Here is a 19935-nt window from a genome sequence, read left to right on the forward strand (position 1 = left end):
ACCAGCTCAGTAGTGTAAACGCTGCAGCCAGCCGGCAAGGAACGTTGTTCGGAATGGACCCCTAGAGTTAGCGCATAACTGACACGACCAGCAACCAATGAGCCGTCAGTGTAAACAATGCCAGAACCTTGATACGTGGCGAGGATGGAATAAAAGCGGGGGCGGAAGGCCTCTGGAGGGACTGAGTCCTTCGGGCCCTGTGCCAAGTCGAGCCGAAGGCAAAGGCGAGGAACACACCATCGGGGTGTACGCAAAGTGGTCCGAAAAGGAGGTGGAACAGTGAAAACCCTAAGCCCGGAGAGAAGCTCTTTGACGCGGACCGCGATCGTACAACCTGACCGGGGCCGACGTTCTGGTAAATGGACGACCGATTGCGGGAACAGGAGATGGTAGTGCGGATGCCCGGGCGAGCTAAAAACATGGGCAGCATAAGCGGCCAGTAGATTTTGGCGCCTCAACAGCAATGGAGGGACACCTGCTCCGCAAATATGCTGTCCACTGGGCTGGTCCAGAAAGCACCAGTGGCAAGGTGTATTCCGCTGTGTAGGATTGGGTCCAGTACCCGCAGTGCAGATGGGGATGCTGAGCCATAAGCCAGGCTCCCATAATCCAGACGAGACTGGATTAACGCCTGGTAGAGCCATAACAGGGTAGATCGGTCGGCGCCCCAGCGAGTGTGGCTCAAGCATCTCAGAGCATTTAGATGCCACCAACACGCCTATTTAAGCTGCCGGATATGAGGCAGCCAAGTCAACCGGGCATCGAAAACCACCCCCAAACACCTGTGTGATTCCACCACTGAAAGAAGTTCGCCGTCAAGATAAAGCCGCGACTACGGGTGGACAGTACGTCACCGGCAGAAATGCATAACGCAGGTCTTGGCTGCCGAAAACTGGAACTCATGAGCTACAGCCCAAGACTGCGCCTTGCGGATAGTGCCCTGTAGCTGACGTTCAACAGCTGCAATGCCAGTAGAGCTGTAGTAAAGGCAGAAGTCGTCAACATACAGGGAAGCGGAGACAGACTTTCCCACCGCTGCAGCGAGCCCGTTTATTTCGATTAAAAACAGGCAGACACTGAGGACAGATCCCTGTTGTACCCCGTTCTCCTGGACTCGGGAGGAACTATGAGAGGCCGCGACTTGCACGCACAAGGTACGATATGACAGAACATTTCGGATAAAGATCGGCAGAGGGCCCCGAAGACCCCATCTATGAAGCGTAGAAAGTATGTGATGACGCCATATCGTATCGTACGCCTTCCGCATGTCGAAAAAGACAGCGAGCGACCAGGTGCTGACGGCGGGCAAAGGCAGTACGGATGGCCGACTCCAGACTCACCAGAGTGTCGGTGGCAGAGCAGTCTTTACGGAACCCACCCTGAGACGGAGCCAGAAGGCCCCGAGACTCCAGTACCCAATTCAAGCGCCGGCTCACCATCCGTTCGAGAAGCTTGCAAAGAACGTTGGTGAGGCTAATGGGGCGGTAGCTGTCCACCTCCAAAGGGCTCTTGCCCGGTTTCAAAACGGGGATGACAATGCTTTCCCGCCATTGCGACGGAAACTCACCCTCGACCCAGAGACGGTTGTAAAGGTCGAGGAGGCGTCGCTTGCAGTCCACTGAAAGGTGTTTCAGCATCTGACAGGGAATGCGATCTGGCCCAGGAGCGGTATCAGGGCAAGCGGCAAGGGCACTGTGAAATTCCCACTCACTGAATGGAGCATTGTAGGATTCAGAATGGTGGGTGTGAAAAGAAAGCCTCCGACGTTCCATCCGCTCTTTAATGGAGCGGAAGGCCAGTGGGTAATTGGAAGAAGCGGAACTAAGAGCAAAATGCTCTGCCAAGCTGTTGGCAATTTCGTCGGAGTCTGTACAAACTGCTCCATTCAGTGAGAGCGCAGGGACGCTGACAGGGGTTCGATAGCCATAGAGGCATCAGATCTTGGCCCAGACCTGCGATGGAGAGACATGGGGGCCAATGGTGGACACATACCGCTCCCAGCACTCCTGCTTGCTTTTGTGGATAAGGCGGCGGGCCCGCGCACGCAGCCGTTTGAAGGTGATGAGGTGTTCAATGCAGGGATGTCGCTTGTGACGCTGTAGCGCCCGCCGGCAATCTTTAATCGCCTCAGCGATCTCAGGCGACCACCAAGGCACTGTCCGCTGCCGAGGGGACCCAGAAGAACTGGAAATGGCAGATTCTGCAGCAGTAACAATGCTGGTGGTGACTGAGTGAACCACCGCATCAACGTCGTCATTAGAGAGGTTCAATAGCGGCAATGGAGGAGAACAAGTCCCAGTCAGCCTTATTCATAGCCCATCTGCTGGGGCGCCCAGAAGAGTGACGTTGTGACAGTGACAGAAAGATCGGAACGTGGTCACTGCCACACAAGTTGTCATGCACACAAGTTGTCATGCACACAAGTTGTCATGCACACAAGTTGTCATGCACACAAGTTGTCATGCACACAAGTTGTCATGCACACTCCATTGGACAGACGGTAAGAGGCGAGGGCTACAGATAGAAAGGTCGATGGTGGAGTACGTGCCATGCACCACGCTGAAGTGTGTGAAGGAACCATCATTTAAAAGTGAAAGATCGAGCAGCTCAGACTGTTCCACAACTCTTCAATAACTTGTATAATGAACTGAGAAAAAACCTACAGGAATCTACCACACTTATTCAGAAAGACTTTACAGAAAGAAGGAGGCTGTGGCAGTGATGCAGACTGGACTTCAATCACAATGAAAACATAACAAAAGAGCTCCTTGCCAGGCCGTGAAGGCCCAAGAGATGTCTACCAGCCACCGTGTCACCCTCGTCCCTGTGGCATCGTGCAGATGCTGTATGAAGGGGGATGTGGTCAGCACACTGCTCTCCTGGACGTTTTACACACTTTCCAGACCATGGAGCTGCTACTACTCGGTCATGCAGCTCCTCAATTGGCATCACGACACTGAGTGCACCCCATACCAGTCATCCCACCAAGAAATATTCACTGTCAGTACTGGGAATCAAACCAGGTCCTCTGCATGGTACCCTTCTACACTGATCGCTCAGCTACTAAGGTGGACATGAGACTACTCTGCATAAATGATTTATAATGAGTTAATAGGTGACTGGTCATCTACAGCAAAAAAAAAAAAAAAAAAAAAAAAAAAAAAAAAAAAAAAAAAAAAAAAAAATTGTTGGTTAAAACTCTATTGTAGTGCTATTCCCATATACCCTGAGGGAGACCTAAGGTAGCAGTGTTCAGGAATCACAGGAGGAAACGTCAGTGAGCTGCCATTACCAAGGTCTACGTATAATCTATTGGCAGATGTGGTCTGTTGAATACTCCACAGCAATTCTTGGTGACAATGTTGAAATGTGTTAGTCATGCTCAATATTCATTAAAAAAAGTAAATGTTAGATATAAGTTTTCCACCGAATACCAAACAGGCCATCATCACAAATGGATTCAGTTTGCAATGACAACAGGAAAGGAAACATTTACCCAACTGAAGGCAATATCGAATAACGAGTCCACTCACAAACAGCATCATAAACAACTGCCAGTAAGGGCATCCACGGTCATTGTCTGTCAATAAAATTCTTCTGGATATGTGACCGCATTATCAAAATGTAAACGTCTCCAACATTTTGGCTATTGTTGCAAATGCTCTTCCTCAGGTGCTGAGCTGACAGTCAGGAGGGCCATTTGCAACAGTAGTCGTACCTCAATGTTTCAGCTCAGAAACTACCACCAATAACAATTTTCGTACTGAACATATTAATTCTAGCCAACAAAACTGTCATTGGTATACATCATCCTGCAATAAACATCTACAAAGAAATTCATCAACACCCATCTTCAACCTCATGGCTGAAGTCTACAATCAATATATACTAGAACTATAGCATATCAGGATAAGATACTTTAAACACGAACTGATAGCCACACAGTGGCTGCAACTATTGTTTGAAATAGTCTTTTCAACTATACATTCAGGTGATACATTCATAATGTCTAACACACTAGCTCAAAGGACAGCATAACAATGATTTTTTTTAAAATGATGTCATGTTTGCTCTTAACTGTAACTGTTACAGCCTAAAGTAATCATGATATCACTTAAAAAAAATTAATGAAAGCCATGATCTGTTTTACATGAAGTTAATAATAATGAATCACCGACTTTTAGTTCAGTTAACGAACAGCAGTTAATTCAGAAGGTATTGTACGTTATGATAATTTCTCATCTCTGAAGAAGTAACGAATTTCAATTCTTCCCCCCCCCCCCCCCCCCCCCCCCCAGACTCGGCCATATTAGTTAAATACTATAGTTTCAGAAACTGGTTTCATTGACATTTAGATTTTTAATAATATCTCACCTCTTTTATCATCAACACTTTCAGTATTTACAATCAGCGGTAGAGCTGCTGATTCTGGAGAACTGTCAATAGTATTTCTTTGTGGGTGATCCTCATCCTGTGACACGGATGAAGTGCTGCTTGTACTGCTTGAACGACTCCTTATAATTGTTGGTGAACAACATGTACTTTCTTTTTTAATGACCCCCTGTTCTGACCCACAACCACTGTGTTGTTTTCTCTGACGGTATTCAGATATGGAAAGCTGTAAAAAAATAAAATAAAAACGGAAGTTTCATACCACATTTAAACAACCAATATGTCAAACAAACATTTAAACCACATGAAGAACTTAAACAGAAGGCATGCACACTCCTACCGTTCTGACCTTGCGCTTGGCAGGTTGAACCAAGACTGTGTTCACTCTCTCTTCTTGTTTCGTTTTCTGTTCTTCAAGACTTTTCTGAACTGACTGACATGGGTTTATGATTCTAGTGTGTTCCTCATCTCCTTCTGCACTTTTACATGAACTTATCACAGAACATTCTGCAGATGTAACTCTATAGTTATGAGTTGTTTGCAATATGCCTCTTTCCCTCCGAGTTTCATTACAAAACAGTGAAGTGCTGCTTGTTTGTTTGGCTGCTGGTGCACACTCATCGATATCTGTGTCATCCCTTACAGACACTTCATCATCTTCTTCCTTCTTTTTGTTTCCTATTCCATTGCCTTCATGCTCCCCTTCCTCATCCATTACGTCTGTCCCAGAGGTTCCTCCTCTTCCTCCAGCTTGTCCTTCACCTGATACTGCTTCATAACCACCAACATCACCATCTTCTTCATCCCCATTATCATTAGCATCCTCTCCACCAGCAGCATCATGATCATCATTGTGGCCACCATCACCATCACCATCATCATCATCATCATCATCATCATCATCAATGTCATCACCCACTTCTTCTGTCTCTTCATCTTCTTCAATGTCAACATCCTCATCTTCTTCTTCATTGTCACCTTCACCACTACCACCAGCGCCACTACCACAACCACCAGTGCCATCATAATCATCATTTCTCGACTCCTTATAAGGAAATTTGCTGGCCTCTCCACTTATTATTTCATTAGGAGCTGAATCACAATTTATTTCACAGTCCTGTTGTGAGACATAATTCGCTTTTGGTTCTGCATTCCTGAAATTTTTGTCTAATCCGGCAAATTCAGATTCAGCATACTGAGGATAAGACCCAAAATTATGTTGCTGGCGTATAACAGTGGGATGTGCAGCCTTGATGACATGACTTTGGTTTTGTTCAATGTTTACACTGTATGTCAGTTCTACAGCAGAATCTTGAACTGGCCGTAATTCTGGTTCTTGTGCTTCACAACCTGATGCACCATACTGATCCTCCTCTTCCTCCTCCTCCTCCTCATCCTCTTCTTCCTCTTCCTCTTCATGAATAGAATGGCTGTCTTCCAAGGAGGCATTAGTATCGTCTTCATCACAGCTCACCTAAAATAAAAATGACTCATTACACAAAACAAAGAACATTATATATTTAATCTTTCCTATCTCTCAAATTCTAGTAATGGAAGCCATTAAAGCAAATGAGTACTCTTCCAGTTATTTTAAGCCATTAAAGTAAATGAGTACTCTTACAGTTATTTTTTTATCATGCAAGATCCACAGGCAGGATGTACAGGAAGGAACTAGAGGGATGCACAAGTTGGAAAGTAAGTACATGATGTATTCAGCACAAAGAGGGATGGAAAATGTCCCACACCACACGCTTAAGCTGTTTTCACCCCTGGCAAATAGCAACAATGCATTCTGTTCCACAAGGGGACACTGTTTCAGCTTCCAAATCTGTTCTGAAAAATTAATCTACTCTGTAAACAATTGCCGTCATTTGTTAATCTCAAAAACATTGTGCTTGTTTTACTTGCCCATAATTAACACTGTGATTGCTAAATAGTCTAACATTACCTACATTACAAATATAGTGGGGAAAGTTCTGGCTGGATGCAAATAGTTTAGAAGGGTCAAATCGCTTACTTTCGGAACACTTTTCTGCTTGACCATAATGGATTTTGATGAAATTTCATTTGAACATTTGCACATGTCTCTAATGAACACTGGTACAGTTTAACATTCATCAAAGAAATACCAGCTGCAATATTGTCGCTCGTTTGACTCCACGTGCAGAGTGAGGGTGAAATTCTGGTGACTTTGATATGTTATATCTCGGGCAATATTTTGTTGAAAGGGAGGGGAGGGAGGGGAGGGGGAGGGGGAGGGGGAGAGAGAGAGGGGGGGGAGGGAGAGGGAGAGGGGGAGAGAATGGAGATCATTGGTAAGTAGTAGGTGAATGAAATTTTTGTATTCCACAGCCTTGTGCTACCAACTTATTGCATATTAGAGGATGTCAAATTAAACACCTTTCATCTGTCAAATTTCCAAGCTTAGTTTACTTGGTAACCAATTTCAGCATTATACTTCACCATCTTCAGGCCCCTAAGCAACGTATAGGAAGACTCTATGTCAGTAGATACATGCTACAGAGATCACTTCAACTATCACTGATCAGCAGGTGCTAGTTGAAGTGATCATTGTAGCAAGTATCTGCTAATACCAGTATTGCTGGCCCTTGTTTAGATCCAACCAAGGTAGATTCTTCCCACACATCAGTCAGGAGCCTGAAGATGGCATAGTGTAACACTGTAACTGGTAGCCAAATAAAATAAGGTCGGAAATTTGACAGCTGAAAGTTGTTCAATTTGCCATTCTCAATCAAACAACTGAGTTCCGCAACCATCTTTAAAAAGATGGACATACTGAGTATTGCATATTAAGTTTCATGTTTAGTATGAATGTACTCTAATAGATAAGATATTTTAGAACCTTTTTTCATGCCGCTATTTTTGTGCCCGACTTTGATTCAAATTATCTACACTACTGGCCATTAAAATTGCTACACCATGAAGACGACGTGCTACAGACACGAAATTTAACCGACAGGAAGAAGATACTGTGATATGCAAATGATTGGCTTTTCAGAGCATTCATACAAGGTTGGCGCTGGTGGCGACACCTACAACATGCTGACATGAGAAAAGTTTCCAACCGATTTCTCATACACAAACAGCAGTTGAGCGGCGTTGCCTGGTGAAACGTTGTTGTCATGCCTCGTATAAGGAGGAGAAATGCGTACCATCAAGTTTCCAACTTTGATAAAGGTCGGATTGTAGCCTATCGTGATTGCGGTTTATCGTATCGCAACATTGCTGCTCGCGATGGTCGACATCCGATAAGTGTTAGCAGAATATGGAATCGGTGGGTTCAGGAGTGTAATACGGAACGTTGTTTTTTTTTTTTTTTCGGATGAATCCAGGTTCTGTTTACAGCATCATGATGGCCGCATCCATGTTTGGCGACATCGCAGTGAACGCACATTGGAAGTGTGTATTCGTAATCGCCATACTGGCGTATCACCCGGCGTGATGAGCTGTAACTGTACACGCCATCAAAGCTCTGTTTGACTCAATGCCAAGGTATATCAAGGCCTTTATTATGGCCAGAGGTGGTTGTTCTGGGTACTGAGCTCTCAGGATCTATGCACCCAAATTGGGTGAAAATGTAATCACATGTCAGTTCTAGTATAAAATATTTGTCCAATGAATACCTGTTTATCATCTGCATTTCTTCTTGCTGTAGCAATTTTAATGGCCAGTAGTGTAGCATTATTAACATGCATTGGATAATGAAATAAAGTTTTCTTTGTGGTTAAAACTATGGTCTTTCTAATGAGCACAGTTTGGAAAGTTTTCTAGAACATAGTTTTTTGCAAAATCAGGCCAAAACTATTGAATTTTTGATCTTTTTACAAAACGTTCAACTATGCACTTCATTTATTAATTTTGAAAGTGGTACACATCCTGTAGTGCATATTGCTGATAGGTGTAGCAGAATGATGTTACTGCTTCGTGCAGCCCAAGGTAGACTGCTCCTTGCTACTATGCACTGTCCCACGAACCACCCTCTTACAGTTACATCACTTTAGATGTAGTTGTCATGATGATGTTTATCATTTCTTAACACACAGTATTTTAGATTTTCTCAGTGTACTATCATTTTGAACTATTGTTGTTTATTCAGCTGAGTGTTATCTTGCAGATGGTGTGACAATCTGGCAAGCTGACTCTTTACCACCTTCAGATTGTCCTTATGACAGATTGCCTTCCACTGGCCACCACAGATAAATCACCTACTGATGGTCATGGGCCTGTAAATGTCTGGGAGTGCCTGCACTGGGAGAGCGGTTGAAGTAGTGCCTAATTGGGACACAAGCAGCAATCCTTACTGACCCTGTGCTGCTGACACCAGGCTCGTGACATTGCTGATGCGAAGGGGGTGGGTTTCGTAGTGTGGTCTTAGCTCTTCAGATGGTGTGGCATGAGTGATCTTTCCACTAGTTGCCATTGTGCTTTGAGCATGCTGAAGGCTAGTACTAAGCCTTAATTGGTTTTGAATCGATCTTTATTGCTGAATTTGTCATATAGCAATATCTCTACAGATTCTTTTAAGGCACCATCCCAGAATACGTCAATCTGTTGTAACAATTTAGTGCTGTCATAATTAACGAAGTCTTTATAGCACACTGGATATGGTGGCTGTCCTAACTGTTCTTAAAGGAAAATGTTTGTAGGTGCAGCAATTCTGGTGCTAAACTCTACTGGTCGGAGATTCAGCATGCTATAAACCGAAGAAACCTACTATGCCACAGCTTGCAGAGGAGGAAGGAAAACCTTTTTGCGACATTGTCTACCCCTTACATCTGGAACATCTTGGTGAAAATTGGAAGAATAATTTAGAAATATAATGTTGCGTATGTATTTTGCTCATCACATATGACAAAGATGTTGGGACACCTGGGACTCCAGATACCAGGAGTTGACAACAACCCATGGCAGTGCAGAAAAGCTGTGTAGAGCAAAGTGTTACAAGGATAACGACTAACTAACAAAATCAGCTGTCACAGAATACTGCATCTCTGAAGGACATATCATGAATTATGATGACACCAAGTTGTTGCAACAGACAAATACATTCTGGGACTGTATCTTATGATAATTTGTATAGAACAGTACATAAAGAGAGCATTTTCCATCTACATAAGGACTGGGACCCAAGTGTTTAGTTTGCTCATAGCTGAGATCATTTCATACAGATGCCCCTAAGTCACATTAGTTGTGTCCTGAGCTCAGCAGTGGCTGCAAAGAAACTGAGGACTACGACTTGTGCTCCAATGGCACACTTCTCCCTCGATCTTTCCAGTGGAGCTGTGCCATGGCATGCAGGTCCATGACCAACAGCAGCAGAAAGGTGATATATATGGACTGTGCCCAGCAAAAAACAATTAGTCCTCAGGACAGCCTGAGGAAGGTAACAAGTCAGCTTGCTGAAATATTGCACCATCTGGACAACGGCACTAAGCTCATTACCTAACAACACTTAAAAACAATTTATGACTATGTTTTTTTTAAACAGTTTCATCAAGTATTTGTGGCAGAACTAAATTTAAAAATATTACCATTTTACAGATATGATAATACAAACCTATCAAGAATCAGTGAGCAGTCTGGGTATTTAGACTTCCCAGACAAATTTCTTTAGGAATGGAACAACAGTTCTAGATGACATGTGAAATGAATTCTGACTAATATCATGTGTAATGGCATGACGATAAGCAACACTGAATGTTTTCGGAGGATCTCACTTTCATCATCATCATTATCATCTCAGCCTTTTCCCACGTCATGTGAGGTCGGCATTGCTTTGCTGGATCCTTCTCTTCCATAAATGCCTATCCAGTGCTTCTTCTCTTAGCCATCCTTTCTCCTGTAGGTCCCCTGCCACCTTGTCTTCCCATCTCAGTTTCAGTCTTCCTCTTCTCCTTCATCCTTTAATTTCTAGGTCTTCAACTCTTCTCCCCACGTAGTACTCCCCTCTTCTTTGAACATATCCATACCATCTTAGCCTACTTTCTTGGATCTTCTTCCCTATGGGCCCCACTATCACTGTTCCCCTGATGTACTCATTCCGCAGTCTATCCTTTCGTGTCACCCCATTCATCCACCTTAACAATCTCATTTCTACAACTTCCATCTTTTTCTCTCAGTATTTTGTAATTGGCCAAGTTTCTGTGCTATACAGCATCACAGGCCTTAGCACAGGCGTGTAAGGCTTTCCTTTCATTCTACAGCTAACCTTCTTATCACACAGTACTCCACTCAGGAATACTTCGCAGGACCTCACTTTAATAAGGATTAAAATAGTAGTTGGAAAGTCTACCTGAGTAACATGGTTTTTCAGTATTTTTTTCCAAAGTTTTATACAGAATTTATAATTTATATAATGATATGAAGTAACTTCATCATTTGTTATCAATAAATTCAGCTGCGACACTTTCCAGAACACTTTTTAACTTGAGTAGAGCAACTAAGTGTATTACTGCAACTTCACTTCAGCAAATCTTGCAGAACAAAGCAGCAAGGGTACATCCAAACACACATTGATCAGAGTGCTTAAATCTTCTACACAACAAAGCACAACAGATCAGAGTACACTAGAATAGGACAGAAACTGCTGCTACTATAATCTGCCTATTTAGAAGACATGGTGCTAATTAAACTTATATTTTGCAAGAATTTCCGTGTATTAAATGTGAACATGTCAATACGTAACATTTCAAGAGTACAACCCACTGAAAGAAAGTGTGGAGTAAAATTAAATGTGTGAGAAAAGAAGCTAATGAAACTTAGATTCTTCGACAACCCTCCCTTCCACAAAAATTATACGTAACTTTGACAAGAACTTAAGTGAAATGGTTAGGACATTTTCTGAAGAATTTGGTTTATACATGGTGTTTCAATGATGACAAAGGTGACAATAATACATGCATTGAGTAATGGTAGTGAAATGTAACTGCATCAATTTGAGATGGAAACTCTGGTCCAGAAGCGACTGAGTGTAACATTAAAAACAAAAATTCAAATTTACTCTTGCTCTCTCAAGAATGGTAAAGTCCAAGTAGATGCATTAATTTTATTTCTCTGTGGAACTTACAGAAGGTGATACATCTAGAACAGCTGTTCAAAGTGACATCCTCCAACTTCTATGCAAGCATGACATTGCTATGCCAACACATTCAAACAACGGCACACACAGCAAGAATTCTTGCCTGATCCTTTTCAATCTTGACAGGTACTTAATCCACAAGACTTTTCACATGACCCTAGAAGAACTAGGGTAATATCACGTGAATATTTGAAGCATAAAACATAATCTCACTCTTTCTATCCAAGGAACACCTGACACAACTCTTCCAGAGCACAATGTTCACAATGAGTTGGGATCCATCATGTACTAACATATGTGCACAGTCAACAAGTGGTTTTTCTTTAATGTGGGGAATATTTCACACAGAAACACTGGATATTGTTGCAGTGAAGAGGGAAACAAGTAGATATGGGCCTATTATCCAATCACTGAAGATATGTATTCATTATAGAGTGGGGATTCTCAATGGCTGAGTTGTCCCACTACACGTGTGACATTGTAATTTTAGACTCAGCACAGAATTATGGAAAAGTATTCTGAAATTATACAGTGGAAGAACTACACTACATCAACGTCATAAACAGATAATTGAAAACAAAAACGGGAGGTTCAAAGTATTTGAAATTCATAGTACAAAGTTGCTGCAAATTTAATGACACACAAAACTGATAATGAAGAAATGCAAAGTAAAATAAATGAAGAAAGACACCTAAGATAAAGCTTTACCAAAATAAGTGACACAGATAGAAAATAACCTAAATTTCTCTGATCCAGGTGTAAAATAACTTACACATTTTATACAGTAGTATTACAGTTTTCTTTAAGAAAAGTAAGCAAAGAAATGAGATAAATCAGACTAAATGTAAGAAAAGATTCATGGCTAGAATTCTGAAGATAATTTGAGGCATTACATCCACTCACTGACTGGAACCTTTAACTGTTGATGTACTAATTTATAACCAATCTCCATTTGAGTATTCTAAACCACAACACAATATACTGATGGGAGAAAAATAAATAAAGGTTAAATAGTAACAAATGATTACTAAGGATTATTATATTAATCACACAAACTAAGTTGACACTCGGTGCGGTGGCTGATGGGAAATGCCTTTATGGTCGCTCCCATCAGCCACAGCGCCGAGTGTCAACTTTGTTTGTGCGTTCAGTACATCAAAATATTCATTGAAATACTTACCCTGAAATTGTCACAGTTTGCATCATACTGTGAAACACCTTTCGTTGCATCAGCTGTATGGTGCTCTGCTAACATCGTTGGAGTAGTGGGTGGTGTAAAAGAACGTTCTGATGATACAGATGTTCTAGCCAAACGGCGTTTCTTCAGCGGTGTTACATAATCTTGAGAAGGTGGTGAGTCTGTAAAAGCATGTTCTCACTTTAGACCAACATTTGTTATCTTTTGTACTATACACCCATTTATTTTCAACATATAATCTGCTGTTTCCAGTGAATATCTGATGCAGTTAACAAGTGGGGTAGGTTTAAGACCAAAGCTGAGAAGAGGCACCAGGTATGTCCATGTGTTGTATACAGGCTACATCTTAATTGGTAGTGAAAACTTATATGGGTAAATGTAGTACAACACTACAAGGAAAAATGTTCCAATAAACATGGGTCCTCAAATGAACCATTTGCGAAATGCTTTTGAATGTGTGATAACGAACCATCAAAGACTTCACACTGAAACACTGTCCAGATTAGTATAAATGTATTTGAAATTAAAAAACTTTTCAGTCGAATCCTCATATAATTGGGTTCAAACTTCACCCGAGGCCTACCTTAAAGTAAAATAAAATACTGGTGCAGCACTTTAAATGGTAAAATTTATTGTACACATGTACCTGTCAAAAGAGATGTTCCCTCTGTCATCCTCACATCTGGTTGCAGTATGCACTAGTCTCTGCAGTGAGGTACCAATTCTGTCCAACATCCAGCAGATCACCTCACAACTTGACAATACCAAACAATTTGTTGCTCCAGTTCTTTAACTTTATCAATGGGAGTGCTGCATTCCTTACTTCTGAGATAAGCCCAGACAGAAAAATATGGAAGACAGGTCAGGAGAAATTGGAGACCAAGGTACAGGCCCTGTTTGAACTATCCACCTTGCAGCATTCTAGTGTGTTCGATGTCATCTTACATCATCAGCAAAACATGCCTGTGTTCGATTATGCATACATCGCATCCCCCAATGCTGCACAAGATATGGTAGGATGTGGGTGAAAGCTGAACCCAATTAAATGGGGACTTAACTAAAACATTAACATTCCATCAGCTATAACGTAAATTATTAGAGCTGCAATTCTTTGTGGCAGTAGAATGGCTTCCAGAGGGCATTAGTGTTGTTCATGTGTTTAGAGTTGTTACCAGGTCTGGAAAGGTACATAAGGAGTTTGAATAGTGTCAGATGTGGAGTGATCACTGTAAAGGACATAGAGATGCTGCATACTCATGTGAGACAGCATTATCAGTATCTGACAGTGTCTGTAAGCAGCCTCACTGTGGGTCTCCATTTGAATGGCTGGTTGAATCGTGCAATATCCATATTTCTCGGGCATTCGGATGCAAAAGTGGCCCGATGTTGTACTGCATGGGAATGTAAGGGCAAGCATACTTGTTGTCAAGATCATCTGAACAATTCGCATTTGATCACCGCAAGGGAACCACTGTTGTATTGTGCACAATACACACAGTAAACCATGCACGTCTGTGCTTGCCATCCACAAACAAGTAATGGCCTCCCTGCAACATTCTGTCTCATTCTGCACGATTGGTCAGAGCTTATATACTGTTCATTTACTTCCTCCTCCCTTTCTACAATATTGTCTTTTGAGTTCATTTCCCTTGTATTGCGATTCTATATATTCCTTTCAGCTTTCCCACCATTGCTTAGTACTGGCTTGCAAGCCGACAAAGTAGCCGCACCTACTCTTCATCAGTGATTTCACCTGAATTTGTGGTGTATGCATGGCTTCACAAGAAATGAAAGTGACAGAAGTCCGAGCTCCAGATGAGCAAGCGTTTGGAAAAAAATAGCATTTTTGGCATGGGCATAAGATATTTGTGGCCGTACTGGTTATAGGCAGCAGTTGGCACAGCAGACAGAATGCAGAACAATAATGCAAGGGCCATGGGCAATCGAAATACTGTTTTTAATGGCAGTTATAGTAAGATATTTATATTCATACATTTTCCTTCCTGGATGCCAGTACCAATCAATTTATAACCAAACAATGGACCACAGATGGGCAAAAGTAGTTCTTGTGAAATGACAGGATACGAATAAAGTAACCCACTTGTATACACTGGCCTATCCTATAACCCATTCTGGAAAATCGTTGTTGCCAACAATCTAGATACACATACAAAAGAGTACCAGCTCTTTCGGACTCAAGATTCAAAACATGATTGATGAGTACACCACAAAATACAGAACTATTTTCTTTACTTCATCAAAATCTGAAGAACTTGTAACAGCCTTAGATAAAAAAAATGTTGACTGAAATGATTAAGCCCTTTGTGCTTGTTAACTGACTTGTGGGGAGCACAAACAAAGCCACAATTATAGTATGAGATTTTTCAAGATGAAGGATTGCCTTTGTGCAGTATTAAAGTGATTCACCTCAAATGCACTCCACTAGTGGAACCCTGTGGCATCTATTTTTATCACCAGGTAAAGAACTGGATCAAACAGCTTCAAAACTGCTCTCATCCCACAGAGAGCAAAAGCGAGATTGCACCCTGACGAAGAAAACTGCATCAAAATACATTCCACACTGTACTTCACCAGTTATCCTCACCAATATTTGGCAAAATGATGTGCTACACATGCTTTGCTGCCAAGCTGTGGAATGAGAGAACCTTTCATGAATGTAAACCAAGTTTGTTTTTCCATTCAAATTTTAAAACAACCAGGTAATTGTAAAAATGTGGTGTTTATAAAGTGCGAAGACAATGAGAAAATTACCGATTCCCTTGTTTTTACGATGAATAACACCCCAACACTTGTACATCATGAACTCATACACTAAGCTCTTGTGTATGATTTACAATACATTCCTGGAATTTATTTGCAATCCTGCATTTTCCTTTGTCTTTCTTTTTCCTGCCTTTTATGAAAATATTAATCAGTAGTGTATAATGAGCACAATTTCAGTTTATTTGCAGCTGTACTCACTCTCTTTCCACTGCACCAGCCGCTGTCTGGAAACTATGCTAAAATAAATGGCTCATGCCTCACCTTGCCCATGCCAAAAATTATACTTTTTCTAAATGTTTGGCCACCTGGAGCTCCCACTTCTGTCACTTTCATTTCTGTCCAAGCCCTGCATATATAACAGATTTGGACAAAATCCACAATGATGTGATATTGAGACAGCTGCTTCCCATTCCTACAAAGCTTTCTTTAATTTTCCCTTAGTCACATGTGCTTCTGCTGTCTTGTATTTGTCCTCCAACCACATCTTTATTTTTTAAGGTTGTATCAGGGGCACCCGCAGGGGAGGGGGGGGGGGGGGGGGGCAGTTGACCCAAGTGAGAATTCATTTAGTTTACGAATATAAAAAATACCTGTAACTTTAGGGCTCAGTTACGTATGATTTAAAATACCTGTAAAATTATCACTAAAATAACTGGAAAATATTGATAAAATGACGTAAATATGATATAAAACATATGTAAACAGAATTACAGGATGAACTAGGGCAATGAAAAACTTTAAAGGAGAATCGAACTAAAATTAAAAATTGATGATAAATTTAAAAATTGTGTGTTTTTCTTTAAGAAATCTCGTTTGTTGAAGATGTGCAAAATTGTATATATCCGCCTTACAGCTATTGCCTACGAAGTATCTTTATTTTTATTTCTACACCCACATGTGGTAGAAATTAACAACAGCAAGTGAGGCAACAATGGGAATAATCAGATTAACCAGCAGTTTATTGTCAACTTTTACAAATGCATTCTTGAGTAACATTTAAGCATTTTTCCTGAAGGCAGGCCCATTGTTCGTTCTTTACATATTAAAAGAATCATTTGTGTCATAAAGGGATGTTAAACACAAATGTAAAAAAAAAATCTTCCTTGAAAAATAATCTACGATACAGTATCTATATGACGAAAAATACAAAATTAAAGATAGATATCTATAGCTGGAATATTCGAGATTTTAGTAACTGTAAACAATGCATATCTGATAAGGAAAGACCGTTTACATGTTAACAAACTCTGGGCATTACTAATAAGCTATAATAAAATAAAGCGAATCTGCCAATCGACAAACTACTACATGTGTACGTGGTCCCATTAAGAATGGTACCCATGGTGAGAGTTTCATCTCGAAAATGTTGACTTATAGGGTACTAAAATGTCACCTTCTCTGTTCCCACCTCAGTAGGTACAAACCTCTTCATAAACTTCAACTGGCAACACAATACAGTTGCACAACAAAACACACTCGGCAAAATTTTATTCTTTCAAATTTCAAATAATGGTTAACAATTGTCAGACGCTAATTTCAATTAGCGTATTGTATTATGTTCCATTTTGTTTGCTGAAGAAGTGTTCGAGGGTACTGTGTGGCCACTAATATCGCTACTTGTCTATAGAAGTAGGCAATATTCGTCATTGGAACTACTGTCAATGAACGTGATCTAGCAGGGTGTGGTGTGAGCTGCCTTCATTTCTGGAACATTCTAGATGAGTCTTGCTATGTTCTAATAGGAACATATCGCATAAATATTTCCACATCCATCGCAAGAAACCGCTCCAAATGATCACTCGAAACTCAAAGTCGCTGGCTTGCGGTCTAATGGACACCGCACTGTTTCATTGTTGAACCGAAACCCTGCCCTCCCTCCCACCACTGTGATACGATTTCAGCTTCTGTTCTTTAGACAACGCTCAGTTCGGCTCGGCATCACATCGCGTTAAGGGTTGTGTAAATTCATTGTGAGTTTTAAGTGGACAGTGGTGCACGATTGTGGTTTGCATAGACGTTTGTGCGTTGTGGATGTAAAAGCGCAGTGTATACAGTGGCAAAATGACCGATATACGTAAGTTTTTTGTACCTCATAAGCGAATCAAAACTACAAATGAAAGTGGAGGTGTCGAAGAAGATACTGTTTATGATAAGATATCACAGGAAAAGGGTGAGTCAAACACAACCATCACTATTAAAAATTCTAGTAATTGTGCTGATGGAGAAAGTAGACGAAGCCAGTACCTCTGCTGGTTTCAAGTGCGTTGATGAAAAGGGTAGTAGTATCCTGGTCAGTATTCCCGATGTCGGAAATTACATTGAAAAAAAGGATATTGACAACTGCCTAAAGTATAAGATTTTATTGAATCCATGGCAACCTGAAAAAAGTTATAATTTTAAGAATGACATAGACAGCACAAAAAGAACATTTCGACCAGACTGGCTGTCATTATATCCGTGGCTGGTCTATTCTAAAGCAGTTAAAGGTGCCCTCTGCACGTTTTGTGTGCCTTTCCGCCCATGCATAACGCATGTAGTCATCATGGTGCATTCAGAAGCCACCCATTCACAAATTTCAAAAAGTTCCATGAATGTGCAAAAATGCATATGAATTCCGAGTGGCATAAAGATGCAATAGAAAAGCCAAATAATTTCATTAGTGTTGTGACAAACAAAACTAAAAGTGTGGAAGAACTCGCCAATGAGAATCTTGCGAAATTAGTACAAACTAATAGTGCAAAGTTAAAATAAATTGTTTCTTATGTATTGTTTTGTGCATTACATGAGGAGGAGGAGATTAGTGTTTAACGTCCCGGCAACAACGAGATCATTAGAGACGGAGCGCAAGCTCGGGTGAGGGAAGGATGGGGAAGGAAATCGGCCGTGCCCTTTCAAAGGAACCATCCCGGCATTTGCCTGAAGCGAGTTAGGGAAATCACGGAAAACCTAAATCAGGATGGCCGGAGACGGGATTGAACCGTCGTCCTCCCGAATGCATTACATGACTTACCTTTAAGAGGAAAAACAAATTCAAATGCTGTATTTGATGATTTGTTACAATTTAGAGTACATCAGGTGATGAAACATTGCGGAAACATTTTGAGGGTGCACCTAAAAATGCTACCTATGCTTCTCATAGAACCCAAAATGATTTAATTGATGTATGCGCCGAAGTACTAAGAAATGATTTGATTAATACCATTCAAAACAGCAAATCATTTTCAGTTTTGGCAGACGAAACAATGGATATTGCAGGCACAGAACAACTTTCTCTTTCTGCACATTATTTTGACCTTGCAACTAATGTTGTCAGAGAAGACTTCCTTGGATTTACACCATTAGCAAGGTTAGATGCAAAACATACCTCCAACACAATAATATCTACTTTATCTGCTTGGGTTTTAAATCTAGATCAAATGGTAGGACAAGGCTATGACAGGTGCAGTACGATGGCCGGTGGTGGTGGTGGTTGTTGGGATGTTTAAGGGGGACTAAACAGCGAAGGTCATCAGTCCCCCATTCCAAAATCAGGCGAGCCGAAAATAGACGGAGCAGGTAAAAACCAAAGGGGGAGGAGACGTCCCCCCAGGCGCTAAAAGAACACAAATGCAGCAACAAACACTACAGACAAGAACAGGACAGAGGAACACCAGACAGAAAGAAACAGAAGAAAGGGAGATGGCCGGAGACTGGTTGACTGACCACGAGAACAAAAAAGGGAAAGAGTCAACCATCTCACGGCACACCAGAACAGCAACAGACACAAGGACAAAAGACACAGAAAGGGAAAGGTGCAGGACCTCCCTAAATCGAACCATAAAACGGACTACCACGGATAAAATTTAAAACGTCATCAGCCATGGAGGCATCGTCGAATAAAACCAAAGCCAAAGTGCCCGGGAGATTAAAAGATTGCCGGAGTGTGCACAGTCGAGGACACTCCAGCAAAATGTGGCCGACCGTCAGCCGGGACCCACACCGACACAGGGGGGGATCCTCCTGACGCAACAGATGGCCGTGCGTCAGGTACGTATGGCCGATGCGCAGCCGACACAGGACCACCGAGTCCCTGCGAGAAGCCCGCAGGGAGGAACGCCACACAGCGGTCGTCGCCTTGACAGCCCGCAGTTTATTCGGGGCTGTCATGCCACGCCACTCAGCAGCCCACATCCCAAGCACCTTACGGCGCAACACCAGCTGCTGGTCGTGAGCCGTAAGGCCGATCTCCAAAGCTGGGGCGTCGATCGCCCCTTTGGCCAGCCTGTCAACACGTTCGTTCCCCGGGATGCCAACGTGACCTGGCATCCAAACAAAAACCACCGAACGACCAGAGTGGGTAATGGTGGAAACAGACTCCCGAATAGAGGACACCAGAGGAGAAGAGGGATAGCAGCGGTCGATGGCCTGGAGGCTGCTCAGGGAGTCACTGCAGATGACGATGGACGCACCTGAGCAGGAACGC

At 41.9% G+C, this 19935-nt stretch overlaps 1 protein-coding gene across 1 annotated transcript in view; it reads right to left on the reverse strand.

Annotated features, from left to right (window-relative positions):
- The window catches only part of LOC124722691, a 321460-nt gene that overhangs the window by 37906 nt on the left and 263619 nt on the right, over positions 1 to 19935 (reverse strand). Inside the window, exons 18-20 of the mRNA XM_047247831.1 lie at positions 12672 to 12850; positions 4733 to 5866; positions 4375 to 4618 (exon numbers count right to left, since the gene is read on the reverse strand). Of these exons, the coding sequence (XP_047103787.1) occupies positions 4375 to 4618; positions 4733 to 5866; positions 12672 to 12850 (1557 nt within the window). The remainder of the gene's footprint in view (positions 1 to 4374; positions 4619 to 4732; positions 5867 to 12671; positions 12851 to 19935) is intronic.

Source organism: Schistocerca piceifrons, chromosome X, assembly GCF_021461385.2.
Source record: "Schistocerca piceifrons isolate TAMUIC-IGC-003096 chromosome X, iqSchPice1.1, whole genome shotgun sequence".
Taxonomy (NCBI): Eukaryota; Metazoa; Arthropoda; class Insecta; order Orthoptera; family Acrididae; genus Schistocerca; species Schistocerca piceifrons.